At 51.7% G+C, this 14689-nt stretch overlaps 1 protein-coding gene across 4 annotated transcripts in view; it reads right to left on the bottom strand.

Annotated features, from left to right (window-relative positions):
• Nucleotides 1–14689, bottom strand: part of PHC2 (polyhomeotic homolog 2) — a 54917-nt gene that overhangs the window by 14464 nt on the left and 25764 nt on the right. For all 4 annotated transcript variants that reach the window (XM_077311989.1, XM_077311988.1, XM_077311992.1 and 1 more), the window contains 3 exons: nucleotides 14214–14538; nucleotides 13088–13479; nucleotides 12142–12298 (listed from right to left, as the gene is read on the bottom strand). In XM_077311989.1, coding sequence (XP_077168104.1) covers nucleotides 12142–12298; nucleotides 13088–13479; nucleotides 14214–14538 — 874 coding nt within the window. The remainder of the gene's footprint in view (nucleotides 1–12141; nucleotides 12299–13087; nucleotides 13480–14213; nucleotides 14539–14689) is intronic.

Here is a 14689-nt window from a genome sequence, read left to right as displayed (position 1 = left end):
AAGCTAGAGGTTTTGCTTCCTAATGGATCAACCCAGCCAGGCACAGATGGCTTTGTATATTATTATATCTCTCTGGGACTAGGATAGCCTTTCTCGTTGAGAAACCCAGGAAACAGGCTTCAGGCTTCAAGAAATCCCAGAAGTGGTACGATCATGCAGAATATGGCTGGGAAGTATAGCTGTGGACACGCCCACTCAGGGCCCCTCCCCTTCCCACCCCCTCCAGCCCCATCATTGGCCATTCGGGGAAGGAGGGCGAGTCAATATGACCATATATGGTCCTATTACCCGATAAACATTTAACACATTTCAAAAATATATTAAAAATTAACTAATTCCCACCATGCGGAAGCCCTTCCGGGGCCATCAAGAAACCCCAGGGTTTTGCAAAACCCTGGTTAAGAAATCCTGTTCTACGAGCCTTTCACATCCCCTGCTAATTGATCTTTTTCAGTGGAGCTGCTAAGGACAGAACCTGGGACTCTCCATATGCAAGCAGAGACCCTCCCCTGAGCCACAGCCCCTCCCCGTTCCTTAAACAGAAGCACCCAGCGTCTTAAAGAGATGGATTAGGTGTTCAGAATTGGGGGGGGAGGGCAGAGAAAACTGAGACTGCTAGGTCTAAAACGGTTAGAGAGCCTCCCCAGAGATCCCAGGCCCATTTTACAGCCAAGGGAGGAGACAAAAACAACAAAGGAATGGGGCTGACCAGGGACACAGGATTCTTATCTGGCTACAAATGCTAATTTTCTGCCCCACGACCGTTTCCCCTCTGTTCTAGTCACTCCGATTACAATACCCTGTGGTACCTCAGCATCCTTCACAAGCCGACATCCCTCCCACCTGCTGAGGAGCAAATTAAAAAGGACCCAAATATTTCAATCGCTACTCATGTCTGATGCTCTCTAAGGTGATCCAATCTAATTGTCTTGCACAGACCAAAGGGGGTTTTCCTCTGGGGGGAAGCAAAAGAAGAAAAAAGAACAGGATTTGTGGGCAGAGTGACTTGCTGGAAGAATCAGTCACTGCACCTCTTCCGAGGGGGTGCTGATGAGCCCATCGCATGCGATTCACCTTGCCCAGCGCTCCTTAAAGAGAAGGCCATGAGCATTTGACTGGAACCAAAACAGTGTCAGGAGTCCCACCCCTACGGCTTTAAGTATAGCCTGCGAAGCAAGCAGTTGGAATAAACAGGCTGCTGCAAGACATTAGACCCCAGAGAATCCTGTGGCAGAAGCCGACCCAGATGGCTCCAGCAAGCAGCCCAAACTGCATCTGCGGCAGAGCGGAGTAAAGAACATGTTTTTTAAAGGACACCGTGGGAAAGATTCCTTCCCAACTCCTAGCCTGGCAAATGCCGGCCTATGTTGCCTTCCCAGAGCAGCAACTTCCAGAGCACATGGTAAGTAAAATGTTTGTTTTTAAGCAAAGGATCCAGCAAAAAAAAGCATGTCTCCCGAGGCACCTGCCTGCTGTCTCTCTGCATGAGTCTCTGATCTGGTTTCAACTCTGTTGGGCAGGGAAATCCATTCCACAGTGTTGCTGGGTTTTTTTGCACTGAATGTTCCTGCAACACTTGAGCGCTCCCGGTACAGACTAGTAGCACGCTTTGCTGACGTCAGAGGAGTCTGCCTGTTCCTCCCCACCCGAGTCACTGCACTATTCTGATCTCCCTCCAATTAAGACAGAGGATTCAAGTAGGCCTGGAAAGAGCGGTGTCCAGGTCCGTATTCAGCCCCTCGTTCTTCCTCACCCCACCTCTGGGGCTCACAGGATTGAAATTGTCAGGTTATAACGTAGGTGAGAGAATTACAGACACACACAGCCCCGATCCCGACAAAGAGAGGACAAAGAGAGGATGGATGAGCTCACTAAAGGACCCTCGCACAGGTAATAACCCAAATTATCCTTTCATTACAGGCTAAGCCACAGTAGACTAACTAAGCCATATCATTTCAAAGTACTTTGAGGATGGGGAGTCACATTTGGTAATGTAATGAAAGGGAAATCACAAAGCTGGATCTTTCTCCCCAATTTCTACAGATGGGGAGGGGGGGAGACGGGGCACATGGGGAACATGAACAAAGTTATGGTCAAGAGCTCCACATTTTATTCCCTTCTGTACAGCTTGTCAAATGCCTTGAAATCCAGAGAAGCTACTAGCTAGGGCAAGCGTGTACCAGCTCTGCAGTTTGTACATACAATTCCTAGCATTGCTTAGGAGGAAAATGCAAAATCACTTCCTGGTCACCTGGAGGAGTTTGTTAATTGCAAGAGAGGCACTAAAATAAGTGACCTAACTTACATATTCTTCCTTTCCACAATTGTTGCATCTGTAATAGATAAAGCCAAAGATGATTTGAGCACTAATCCTGACTAATTACTACCTTTGGACAGACATCTTGGCTTAGCTCAACCTACACTGCAACATTGTTGTGATGCCTGAATGAAATGTCTTTGTAGGTTGCACTGGACTCAAGGGGGAAATCATATGCTTTAGCCTACAGCTATGACCTCTTATGAGGATCTGCTGAGACTCAGGTTCAAATCCCTGCCTCATCCCAGAAATTAACTGGGAAACTTCAGCCTCGCCTACCTCCCAAGGTTGTTGTTATGATAATTAAATCATAACAACCTTGTGTTAGCCTTTGGGGAGAAACATCCAGGCCAAACAAAGCTGTGTGATTTCTAAATAAGAATACAGCAGTCAAACCACCAAACCGAAGATGACGGAAAATGTAAATAACCCACCAAATAACCCACCGTGACACTTCCTCAAGAGCAATCCGGCCCAACCGCCCTCCCAGGGTGCCGAAATGCGGTTCAACAGGCTTCTGTTGCCATCTGCAAAACTCACCGTAAGGCTCCTGTTGTTCGTTTTTTAAAAGGACATCAGAATCTCGCAGCCTCGACCCAAAAAGCCAGTTAGTTCATTGCAGCATCCTGTTCCCTGCAGCCAGCCAAGCCAGAAGGCCCACACAAAGGCCAAACTCCCTTGGCTGCCGCTCCCCTCCCCTCCCCACCCCCTGCCGCCCACAACTAGCATTCAATATTAGTTTGGCAAGCAGCGGTTCCATTTGAGCCACCCACCCACAAACCGAGCCTCAAAGTGCTAACTCAGCTCCCAAACCTGGTTGGTGGTCTTTGGTGGAGATTTGTCCCTGGAGGGGGGGGGGGTGAAGCATCCGTAGGAATACACAAAAATGCATTATACTGAACCAGGCCCATCAATAAAATCAGAGTCCAGTTAAGTAGCACCTTTAAGACCTTTGTTGGTCTTAAAGGTGCTACTGGACTCTGGTTTTATTGTGCTGCTTCAGACCAACCGGGCGACACATTTGAATCAGGCCCATCAATGTCAGCTCTGGCTCTCCAACATCTCAGGAAAGTGTCTTTCACAGCCCCAACTGCCGGATCTAACTGGAGATACCGGGGATAGAACCTGGGACCTTGTGCATGCGAAGGAGAAACCCTTTTACTGAGCCCCGGCCCTTTCCACACTCAGAATGCCCCAAAACGACACTCAAAAGAGCTGATTATTCATACATAATGGTTGCGCGCATGCAAGGACGGTGTTCAAGTCCAATGCCTCCTTAAAAACTGTGTTTCCAGTGCGTGGAAGGAAGATCAGTTCAGTCACATCCAGGCCTGCTCCAAGTTTTATCCCAGCCAATCCAAGATTTAAGTTTTATCTTAACCAACCAAGACTTCCCAGTCTGCTCAGCAGGCTTCAGCTGGCCGGCCCAAACCTCTTTGCATTTATCCCTTAAGCTCAAGGAGCCTTGCTCTTGGATCAATGGGCACAGAATTGCTTCCTCGGAGAATCCCGCTTCTTAGCAACGTTTTAGCCCCTTCTAGGAGACTCAGGAGCGCATCAATGCTTTCCAAACGGTGAGCTCACATGCATTTGTTTAGCACCTTTCCAGAGATGTACATTACGGCGGGGAGGGGATGATGATGATGATGGCACCAGAGAGGCTTCCCGGTAACAATCGCCGTAAAGGCGGGCCTCCGACTTGCAACCTCCACCCTGCCCACATCTGGCTAATTCTGGCCCGCCTGACCTCAGACCCAGGAGACCTGCTGCTTCGAGAGCGCTTCTGGGAAGGCCAGAAGAGCCCCTCCCAGAAGAACAACATGCATACAAAGAACCCCAAGGGCAGCGACCAGCGAGATCCAGTTCTGCTTCCAAAGAGGGGGGCCGCCGGATGCCTCCTGAAACTCTGCAGGGGAGTAAGAGAAGCGGCTGGTGGCTTCCCCACCGGCGCCCGGCGCTGAGATACACTGCCTCTGCCGGGGGAGGCTCCACTGCGCGCTCACCGCCACCGAGCACCGTTGAGTTGAGACCCTCTCCAACCTCACCCACCCTCTCCATCCGACGCGCGGCCCGCTCACCTGGGTCACCCGCGCAGCTGCGCCAAGGCGCGCAGGCCGTCCCCGCGGCACAGCTCCATGGGGCGCAAAGGCGGCGCGCTAAGGCCGCGGCGGGCGGGCCGGGGCAGCCTCCGGGCTCCCGCCGCGCGGCATCGGGAAGGGCGGCCGGAACAAAGCGAGGCGGTCCCGCCGCAGAGCCGCCGAGCCAAGCACCTGTCCGGCCCCGAAGCCTGCCGCTCGCTCTGGCTCCCGTGCGCCCTAGGCGCGCCTCCTCTCCGGCCTCGCCTCGCCCGCCATGGGCCGCCCGAAGGGAAGCGCAAACAATGCCGCCCGCCGAGCGCCGCCCGAGGAGGAGGAGGAGGAAGGGAAACAAGGGCGAGCAGGAGGAGGTGGGAGGAGAAGGAGGAGGGCGCTGCTGCACCCGGGCCGGCCTCCTCCGCCGCCAAGCGCCAATGGGCTGCTGAGCCGCCGCGGGGCGAGGGGAGGGCGCGCAGAAGGGAAGGGAAGGGAAGGGAAGGGAAAGGAAAGGAGGCGGCGCCGGCCTGATCCGTGCGCGGCCCGAGCAGCTGGCGGGCGCGCCGGGCACAAAGGCGAGCGGGGCCAAGCCGAGCCAAGCCAAGCCGCCCGGGGAGCCCTGATGGCCCCGGGCGACGCGTTCGGGGGAGAGCAAGGGAAGCAAGGAGGAGCCCGCTTCGGAGGCGCGCTTGGAGGCGCAGGGCGCACCCGTGCGCCTTCGTGGCTGCGCCGGGCCGAAGTCGGCCCCGACCGGTTGTAGGAGGGAGGAAGGCCGGTCTTCTCCAAAAAAAAAAAAAAAAAAAACACACATTAATTCCCCCCTCCCTGCGCGCACACACTCACTCACACACAGCTCCCTCCTTTCTAGTAACCGTGTTTCAAGCGGGGAAAAGAAAAGAAAACCTGCCAGCAGGTGAAGTCTACAAAGCTCTGGCTCAGTTTAGGCAGGAAGGAGAGAGGAGAAAGGGCACCCCCTTTCCTTATCTCTTTGCCCCAGGAGGGTCCTAAGGAAATATGACCAAGGTCAGCCTGGTGTTTACGCCATTGTTTCTTTTGCCTGTGCATTTGGATTCCTTTTGCTCTGAGGTTGGTTGCAGGCAACTGCCCTCTGCAATGCACACATGCACATGCCCCAAATGCATTTCACAGGGCCCAGGAGGGAGGGAGCTCAGGTAAAATCAGCTCCCAGTGGGAATCCTCCCTCCAGAAGTCTACCAGCTCCCCGGCCCTGCATGCTTTCTCTTCTTCCAAAGCTTTTCCCCAAACCTCCTTTGGAGTGCTGGGCATAAACCTGAAGTCCCCATTGCCACCTAAAATTAAGTTTATATAGATTTGGATGTATATTCCAGATCAGGGGTAGTCGAACTGCAGCCCTCCAGATATCCATGGACAACAATTCCCATGAGCCCCTGCCAGCAGTTGCCCACAGTGCCCACAGTGCTGTTCTCCAGATGGCAAAGAAACTTCTGCCACTCCTGGCACAAGAGCAGCCTGAACATGTTTGCCCTTGGGCAGGTAACAATCCACTATCAACTCCCCATTCCCCTTGCATCCTCCTTTTTCTTCTCCCCCCCCCCCCCAACGTCTTTGTGTTTTTGAGTATGGGCAATTTGGATGCCTGGTTTCAAGAAGAACAACATGTATCCCTGCACAAGGGAAAGGAAGATCAAGATGAGCTACCAGGAAGACTATACCTGGAAAATATTCAAATGGGTCGCCGTGTTGGTCTGAAGTAGCACAATAAAATCAGAGTCCAGTAGCACCTTTAAGACCAACAAAGATTTGTTTGGTCTTAAAGGTGCTACTGGACTCTGATTTTATTGCACCTGGAAAACTATGGTGCAGTAGATGAGCCTTGAAAAATTCTAAGATGCTTTTTGGGGGGGGAAATAACAACCACCTAGACCTCCTTTCATCTTTCACAAGTTCTCACCTCCCCCCCAAGTTTGCTCCTCTCCCTTGACACCCCTTCCCCCTCCTTTTAACTCTTTGGACTTCATTCTCTTGGCTAATTCATTAACTTTGTTACACAGTTAAAAACCAAGAAGTCTGTGATTCTCTCCCTCCCCCTTCCCAGTACAGCTAACCCCATATGCTACATTAACCTAACTCTTAATCTAATTTAATCAAACATGCCGAAATTTGTATTTGAATAAAAGCAGGAAACGAAACAGCTATGATTCTACCTAACTTTTTCTGCTTTGAGGTGGTGCTTCCTTAAGACGGGAAGAAAATTCCTGCTGGATCAAGCAAGTGATCCATCTAGTTCAGCATTCTGTAGCCAACCAGTTCTCCGGAAGGGGCAAAAACCAAGCAAAGAGACCTGCTGTTGCCTCCTTAGCCAAAACTGGACCGCCTCTGAATGTGGAAGTTCCCTTTAGTTACTTTCCAACATGCCTATGAATTCTTACAAGAGCCATTCCTTCCTCTCCCTATGAGGAAAGGAGGGAAGCTACTTCTAAGGACAGAGCATGCATTCTGCAGTTCTTAAAAGTGCTTAAAACACAGCTCACTGGGAACACCCTTAATCAAAACTGGTTTTAATCAACCAATGAACTACCCAACCTGCAGGGTAGAACAACTTGGGGAAGGTAGGGCTGGCTTCTGAAAATAGAAGCCCTACACTAAATTTTTCCTTGTCTCCTGATGTGGCCATGGCCATTTTCCCTGTTCCAGATAAATGGTAGCCATCAATTGAAATCGGGAAATACATACAAAATGACATGAGTCAGTTTCCTTTTGTGTGATGGAGAGGAAGAAACAAAACGCCAGAAGGCAGTTTTCAGTGGCAGCCCCAGGTCATTCCTAACATGGGCTACTGCGGGAGTTGTGCAAAATTTCTGCTTAAGAAAGCCATTCAATACCAAGATAAACATTCGCTGTATTCCAGGGAATGCTAAATTCCCTGCTCAGTAGGCATTCGTCAAAGGCCTTGCTTCAGGTAATTGATTCTCTGCTTTTGCTAGTCATGAAGCAAAACACAACAAGGGTGCAGAAACTCTGCCCCATAAATACAGGAAACCTCTCTAATAAACCCCCCTTGCAGAAATTTTATCAGGCACTGACCAGCAACATGGGCATAAGGGCTAGAAACTTGATTTTTTTTATTTAAAAAAAAAATAGAAGCTGATATTCTTAGGATGCACAAATTTGGCAAGCTGGTCAATTTTGCCATTGCATCACTTTCCTTGCAAACATTTCTTTCCCTTTCTTCCTTTCCCCAGCTCTTTCACTTTCAGGTCTACATACATGCGTCTCTGTTCCCTATTCAGTTTTTAAGACTCAGATTCTGAGCTTACGTGAATTTGGATCATATTCCATGCTCCCCTTTCTCACTGTTTGGCCATTGGAGAGGAATGAGAAGGCGACTGTAAGCCACTTTGAGCCTAAGTGGCATATAAGAACCAACTCTTCTTCTTCTTCTCCATTTCTCCCTCTTTTACCCCGAAACACAACTCACTCAAAATCCCAGATTTGAGGGGGAGGGGAGGAATACTTGCAAAACAACAACAAAAAAAACCTCCACTCGTTTCTCCCTCTCAAAAAGAACGCCTCTCAATGGTTTTTGCGTTTTTCCCCCGCCACTCCATCATCCCCCCCCACCCCGCCCCTTCCCCTGTTCTGTTGGAATCGGATTCTTGGCTGCTGCTTTGCTGTTTCCTCTTCTCTGGGTGCTCTCCTTTGTTTCCTCAATGCCCAGCAAAGGGAGGGGAAAAAAGGAAGCGAAAGCTGGTGGGAGGGGGGGGGGAGAAGTTTGCATGAGAAGCCAGCAGCTGTGAGGGGCTGGGGGAGCAGGTGTGCCTGTGTGGGCCTACAGCCCCCCCCCCTCTCCTTCCTCAGCAGGGCCCCGCGGTTATTACTAATGGGGCAAAGGCTACGCGGGAAGGGCCTGCGAATGGGATGGCAGCCACAGGAGAGCGGCTTTGTGCACTCTCTTGGAGGGATTATCCGGCCCCCTCGGAACCCCCGGCGCAAATGCAGATGCGAGCTCCTTTTCCCAGTAGGGAAGGCTCGCTCCATTTAACTTGATTGAAGGGAATTTGCAGCCGGGTCAAAGATCTTGCCGTGGGGTGGGGGAGCCGGGCGGCCATGCCTTTTTGTCTACAGTGACAGCAGCAGCACTTCCCCCCCCTCTAGAAATGGACAGGGTGTATGGGGGGGGGAGGCCTGCCCAGGAGCCTGCACCCTGCCTTGCCCCCCCCCCTCCCAAAGAAAACATACGTCAGATTTCTAACTTCAGCTCTGAGATGTTAAGCCAAGAAAGTGCAAATGCAAAGGGAGGGGGGACTGACACAGAAGGCCCACGAGCACACACGGTTGCAGGCTGGAGGCCTTGGGTTCAATTCCCAGTGGTCTGAAAGGACTGGCTGAAAGGACTGGGGACGGCCTCTCTCAACACGGCTATGGAGATCGCCCATACATCCGAGTAAGCTTTACTAGGCAAGGAGGCCCCCTCATGAGAAGGAAGGACTCCCTGGAGAAGAGCCTAATGCTGGGAGCGATGGAGGGCAAAAGAAGAAGGGGACGACAGAGAACGAGGTGGCTGGATGGAGTAAATGAAGCAGTCGGTGCAAACTCAAATGGACTCCGGGGAATGGCAGAGGACAGGAAGGCCTGGAGGATAATTGTCCATGGAGTTGCAGTGGGTCGGACACGACTTCGCACCTAACAACAACAACACCAACAAGGCAAGAAGGAGGCAGCTCTATACATCCATATGGGAGCCATAGGCTGCCATTCACTGGAGGGGGAGGCGGGGGTGTCTCTAGCACGTCTGGTTTTATTTCTCCCTTCCCAGCACAGAATGACAAAGCTTGTTTTCAAGAGGGCCAACAAAAAATCCACAAAAGTACCATCCTCGGAGGTATAGCTCTCCCGGAGCTAGCGGAATTCCGCAGGGCCTGCAGAATAGAACTCTTCTGCCAAGCTTTCAATTGAGGCCAAGCAAAACAAAAACACTGTCCACGCCCTCCCCCAAAACCCCTCCCCACCGCCAGATACGCCCATCAGGCACAGCCCAGGGTGACTGGCCACCCCATAAATCAACAGTTGCACGTACAATTATGTAGCTAACAGTTTAAACGTTTATGCGGTTTATAATATAATATTCGTAATGTTAACGCTAGGAGCCTCTTGTGGCGCAGAGTGGTAATGCAGCAGACATGCAGTCTGAAGCTCTGCCCATGAGGCTGGGAGTTCGATCCTAGCAGCCGGCTCAAGGTTGACTCAGCCTTCCATCCCTCCGAGGTCGGTAAAATGAGTACCCAGCTTGCTGGGGGGTAAACGGTAATTTTTGGGGAAGGCACTGGCAAACCACCCCCTATTGAGTATGCCATGAAAACGCTAGAGGGCGTCACCCCAAGGGTCAGACATGACTCGGTGCTTGCACAGGGGATAACTTTACCTTTACCTTTAATGTTAACGCATGTTAAGTGTCACTTCCTGGTACTGCACCAGCATTACAATGGGTTTGGAAGTTGTGATTCATATTGTAAACCGTCCTGAGAGGGCAGTTTAAAAAATAGCGAAGGCATCCTCATTTTGATGTCCTCTTGGCCCGATCCTCGGAGGCTGATATATCCACACTTTAGATTCAAGTGGGTAGTTGTGTTGGTCTGGAGCAGCACAACAAAACAAAATCAAGAGTCCAGTGGCACTTTTAAGAGCAACAAAGATTTATTCAAGGCGTGAGCTTTTGAGCGCAAGTCTGAGGAAGAGTGCTTGCACTCGAAAGCTCACGCCTTGAATAAATCTTTGTTGCTCTTTAAGGTGCCACTGGACTCTGATTTTGTTTTGTTATATCCACACTTTGCCGTTCAGTGCTGCCAACGGGAGGGAAAAAATTAGACACGTGCCACACTTTCCACTGGCAGAAGTTGGGTCTTTCCTTCCCCAAACAGGAGCAGTCTACCTGAGTAGTGAGAAACCCGAGATTCCAGCAGGGGGACCCCAAAAAGTTCACAACCCGTCTCAACTCATCCCACCAGTTCTAACCCACAGTAGGTCAAATCTGTAAGAATTATTCCCTGCGACGTTTCATTCCCTTCCCTATTTCACAGGGCTCTTAATGAAATAAATCGAAATATAAGAATCATAAAAGATCTCCCAAAGGATCTGGTTTGGGTGGCAGGATAAGAAAGGAGTGGGAGCTACAGGCCCACAGACTTGCTAATTAATTTTCCCCTGTTGGCGGCCCACCGCCAGAGGTAAGCGCAGCTGCGGAATGGAACGGAGAAAGAATTCTCTTTCAAGCTTCCCTTCTCGGGAGCTAATTCTGGAATGCCACATTTGAGGCTGGCGTGCTATTTTGGGCTCGAGGTTTGAGGCCTGCTTGGGGTGCAGAACCCAGCAGGAAGTGCTGGCAAAGATGATGGGGAGAGGAGAAACGGCAGAGAAGGAGACGCAGCCATAGCTACAGAAAGCCTTTCTCAACTTTTTCAGGATTGAGAAACCTCTGAAATATTCTTCAGGCTTTGAAAAAAAACCAGAAGTCGTTCAATGGTGCAAGATATCATCGGGATGCATAGGTGTAAAGCAGTAAACTGCACTCACTGTGTGCAATTACATACGGAAAACGAAGAGGTTTTTTTGGCAACGTCCTGAACGGCAGAAGTGCAACCAACAGCATCGTTAAAGGTCAGGGAAGTACCAACTCTGCTTCTTCTCCCCTACTCTGAACGCAAAAGGTCTGGCAGCGCGTCAAAACGACTCCTGTTCCACAAGCATAACCAGATGCGCCGGCTAAGGAAATTTGCATTTCTGTTCGTTACTTCCCAGAATCACGGACAGGGATGGAGGAAGGCAAGCCAAGTCACGCATGACGCTGGGTCCATTTTGTGATCCTTCACAGACTCGTTCCCCCACCTCCTGACAAGTCACATCCTTCTGCCAGCCCATTTCACAAGCTCGTTCCCCCTGCTCCAAACCCTTCCTTCTGCTCCCGACGGAGTGGCAGACGGACTGGCTACAAAAAAGATTCTAAAGAGAGCCGCTGCTGCCAGTTGTGCCTAGCTGCGCGGACCGATCGACTGACTCAACAGAAAACAGTTTTTAATGCTGGATTCTGATTAATTGCTTTTAATGGGGTTTTGTTTTGTTTGTAAGCCAACTTAGGCGCATTCCCTGCAAAGGCAGCATCAGACCAAAACAATCCAGCTAGTCTTCCCCTTGTTTCTGCACCACTGGGGAATCCTGCATGGACTTCATCACCACCACCGCTACTGGTTGGTGTTTGGTACCTAGAAGACCCCCTGCTTTCATTATACTTGTCAAAACGGAAGCAAGATTCTAGTCCCTGGAGCCAGCAAAAATAAACACAGAAAGGCACGGATGATGTCCAGAAAAATTTCAGCAAGTCAGAGAACTGGTCCACATTTTTTGGGGGGTGGGGGAGAGAAACAGGGCTCTTTGGGCTCTGTTTAGCAATTTCCCCCTTCCATGTGACTAGCCAAAGTCTTCTGCAAAATGTGAGTGATTCGTCCCGCAAAGTGTTGTTATTGTTTGGGATAGAACGAACCCAGTTCACGCTATGCACTGGAACACGGTATCCTCTCTTACACTGCCCTCCCACCCTCCGTTTGTCCCTACAACCCCCCCCATTCACCATTTGAACATGAAGCATCCCTCGCCAAGGCCCCCTTCGGCCTGATCCTCTCCACTGTGCACTGACCCAGCCCTTTGGCCTGGGGATGGCCTCGGCATGGCCCTGGGCAACCGAGCAGGCCTCACCCATGCTTGGAAGGAGTCTCTTACCGTTGGACGGGGCCCCAGTGCACTCAGAGGCCTGCGCTTCGGGAGGAGCTGACGGGGGCGTCGAGGTGGTCTGGAGCAGGTGAGGCGGCTGCCCTGATTGGGGCTCTGTTGAGGACTTCTCACCGGGGAAGGCGTCTTTCCTGGAATTCTCCTGGGGCTAAAGCAGAAGAAGGAAGCAAAAAGGTGTATTTAGAAAGGGAGGGAAGGCTCATAAGCAGAGGGCTTTGGGAGCCCCTCTTGCTGGGGTTTGAAACTGAGAAGTGCCAATCACAAAATGCACATGGTTCTGCTCTGGGTGGGAGGGAGAGAGCAGGGGGGCGCCTGGAGTATCTGGGTGATGTCACTTCCAGGGGCGTGGCCAGCTGACATTACTTTAGGGCAGGGGTAGTCAAACTGCGGCCCTCCAGGGTCCGGATTGGACCCTTCCTCACGACAGACAATCGGAGGGACCAATGCCCGACGGAGCCCCGGCAGTCGCACGAAGCGCGGCTGCCGGGGGCTCCCTGCCTGGCCTGCTGCCGCCGCCGAAACAACGCCGCCCAGCGCAGCCACCGCCCCATCGGACCGCCGCCGCGGCTGGAAGAACGCCGCCGAGGGAGCACCCACCCACAGTGAGTCCCTAGTGCCCGCTGCATTTAGCTGCAGCGGGCTTGATTACTAGTAAATAAATAAAAATCAACCATGGTGATTCCATTTCCACGTGCACATCAAAATGTAAATATATTCCCTTGAGATGAAACTGCTGATTCACTTTTATTATTATTATTATTATTTATTTTTTTTTAATTTTTAGACCACCCTTCTCCAAAAAGGTCTCAGGGCAATTTACAACATAAATAGTTAAAACACAATAAAATCCCCATAAAACCTCCAATCAACCCCATTTTAGACATGCAGGACTCAAAACACAACATTTCTAAACTGTCTTCTGGGATTTCTGACTCACCGTCCCCGCAGAGGGCTGCAGCTGCAGAATCACCGCCGAGGCATGCTGGAATTTGCGCTGAGCGGCATGATTCAGGCAGCCGGCAGGGCGGCTGGGGGGGCTGCCTTCTGTCCTCTGCTGTCCCGCTGCCGGGGACCCGGAAGGATGCGCTGAATGTTGGGACGCCTGGTTGGGCCCAGGTTTGTGCTGTCCGGAGCTTTGGTACTGCGGCTGGTGAGCAGGCGGAGGCTGGCTTTGCGAGTGGGCTTGGGCCTGCAGGCCAGGAGCCGGCACAGCCTGGAGCTGGGGTGGGTGCAGCTGGGGACGGGGCTGGAGCTGCTGCTGCTGGATCACAAACTGGTGTTGCATCGGCTTCTGCTGCACAAGCTGGTGGGCCTGCAGCGGAGAGTAGGCTGCCCAAGAGAAAGCACATTGGAAGACTAAGCTATCAAGGAGGGAATTTTCTGTGTCGGATTTGTTTTTGTAAAGAGATAAAGACGAACGCTGCCCGGAACAGCTGAAATCTGCACCCTACATCTATTAACGAAGAGGATAAGCTGCGACCAAGGAGATCCGAGTTCAAATCCTGCCTCTGCTACCAAGTGATTCTGTAGCCTTCTCTCCATTGTGGTTCTCCCAATATGCAAGGCGGGGAGTACAAAGACCAGCCAACCTCACCGGGTTGTTGTAAGGACCACAACAAGATCATGTGTACCAAGCACCTCATGCTAGGTATTTATTATTGCAGAATTGTGCAAAAAAAAAAAATCAGCATTCACTTATGGCGTCGTGTACAGAGCTTCACGGAACAACAATGAAAATCTAAGCGAGGGATTAAAACCGACTTCGGCCATCCATTTTTCTTAAAAACCAATGCTTATTTATTTATTCGATTTGGAGGCCACCCCTCTCCCACAACACTCTCATGGCAGCTGCATTTAGCAGCTCTACGACCCAATGCTAGGTTTGTATGTCCCTTCAGATTATTCCAACTCTTAAGATCTTGACTGTGCACACCCTTGGCCAAGCCCAGAAGGGGGAGCATTCAGTTCTACCAGATGCCAGCCTGCTGCTGTTCCACTGGGCTCTAGCCTTTGCTCAGCTCCTACAAGCCTCACCTGCAGCCCTGCCAGAAGAGGGCACTTACCTGGGGCAATGAGCGGGTGATTGGTGACAGGCGTCACCGTCCGGGTGGCGGCGATCCCCCGTCCGTCCGAACCACCGGCTGGCCCGTTGCTGCCCCCTCCACCGCCCGCTTCTCCCTTTCGAAACTGATCCTGGGCGTGTTCGGCCAAGCCCCCCTTGGTGCCAGGGGCCAGCCCTGCAGCCTTGCCCTGAGAGGCCGAAGAAGCGGAAGGGTTGCCGCTGTTGTTTGGGGCGGGCTTCATGGCCAAGGTGGGGAGTTGCTGGCTGGGTGAGGAGGTCAGGCCCTGAGTCACCGTCTGCTGGGTGCGCAGAGCTGAGTTCTGTACCTGCGACGTGAGAAGGGGGCAAAAAAAAGAAGAGGAACGGGTGACGCTCTGTCCCTCCGATCCAAACTCCTCCCAGGCCAGCTGTCTCAACCCTGCCCAAGCCAAGGGATGCTGCCACGGCCCGTCTCAACTGTGACTCCATCCTTGAACC

The sequence above is a fragment of the Paroedura picta genome, chromosome 15 (assembly GCF_049243985.1).
Source record: "Paroedura picta isolate Pp20150507F chromosome 15, Ppicta_v3.0, whole genome shotgun sequence".
NCBI lineage: Eukaryota > Metazoa > Chordata > Lepidosauria > Squamata > Gekkonidae > Paroedura > Paroedura picta.
This window is presented reverse-complemented; position numbering and strand designations above follow the sequence as displayed.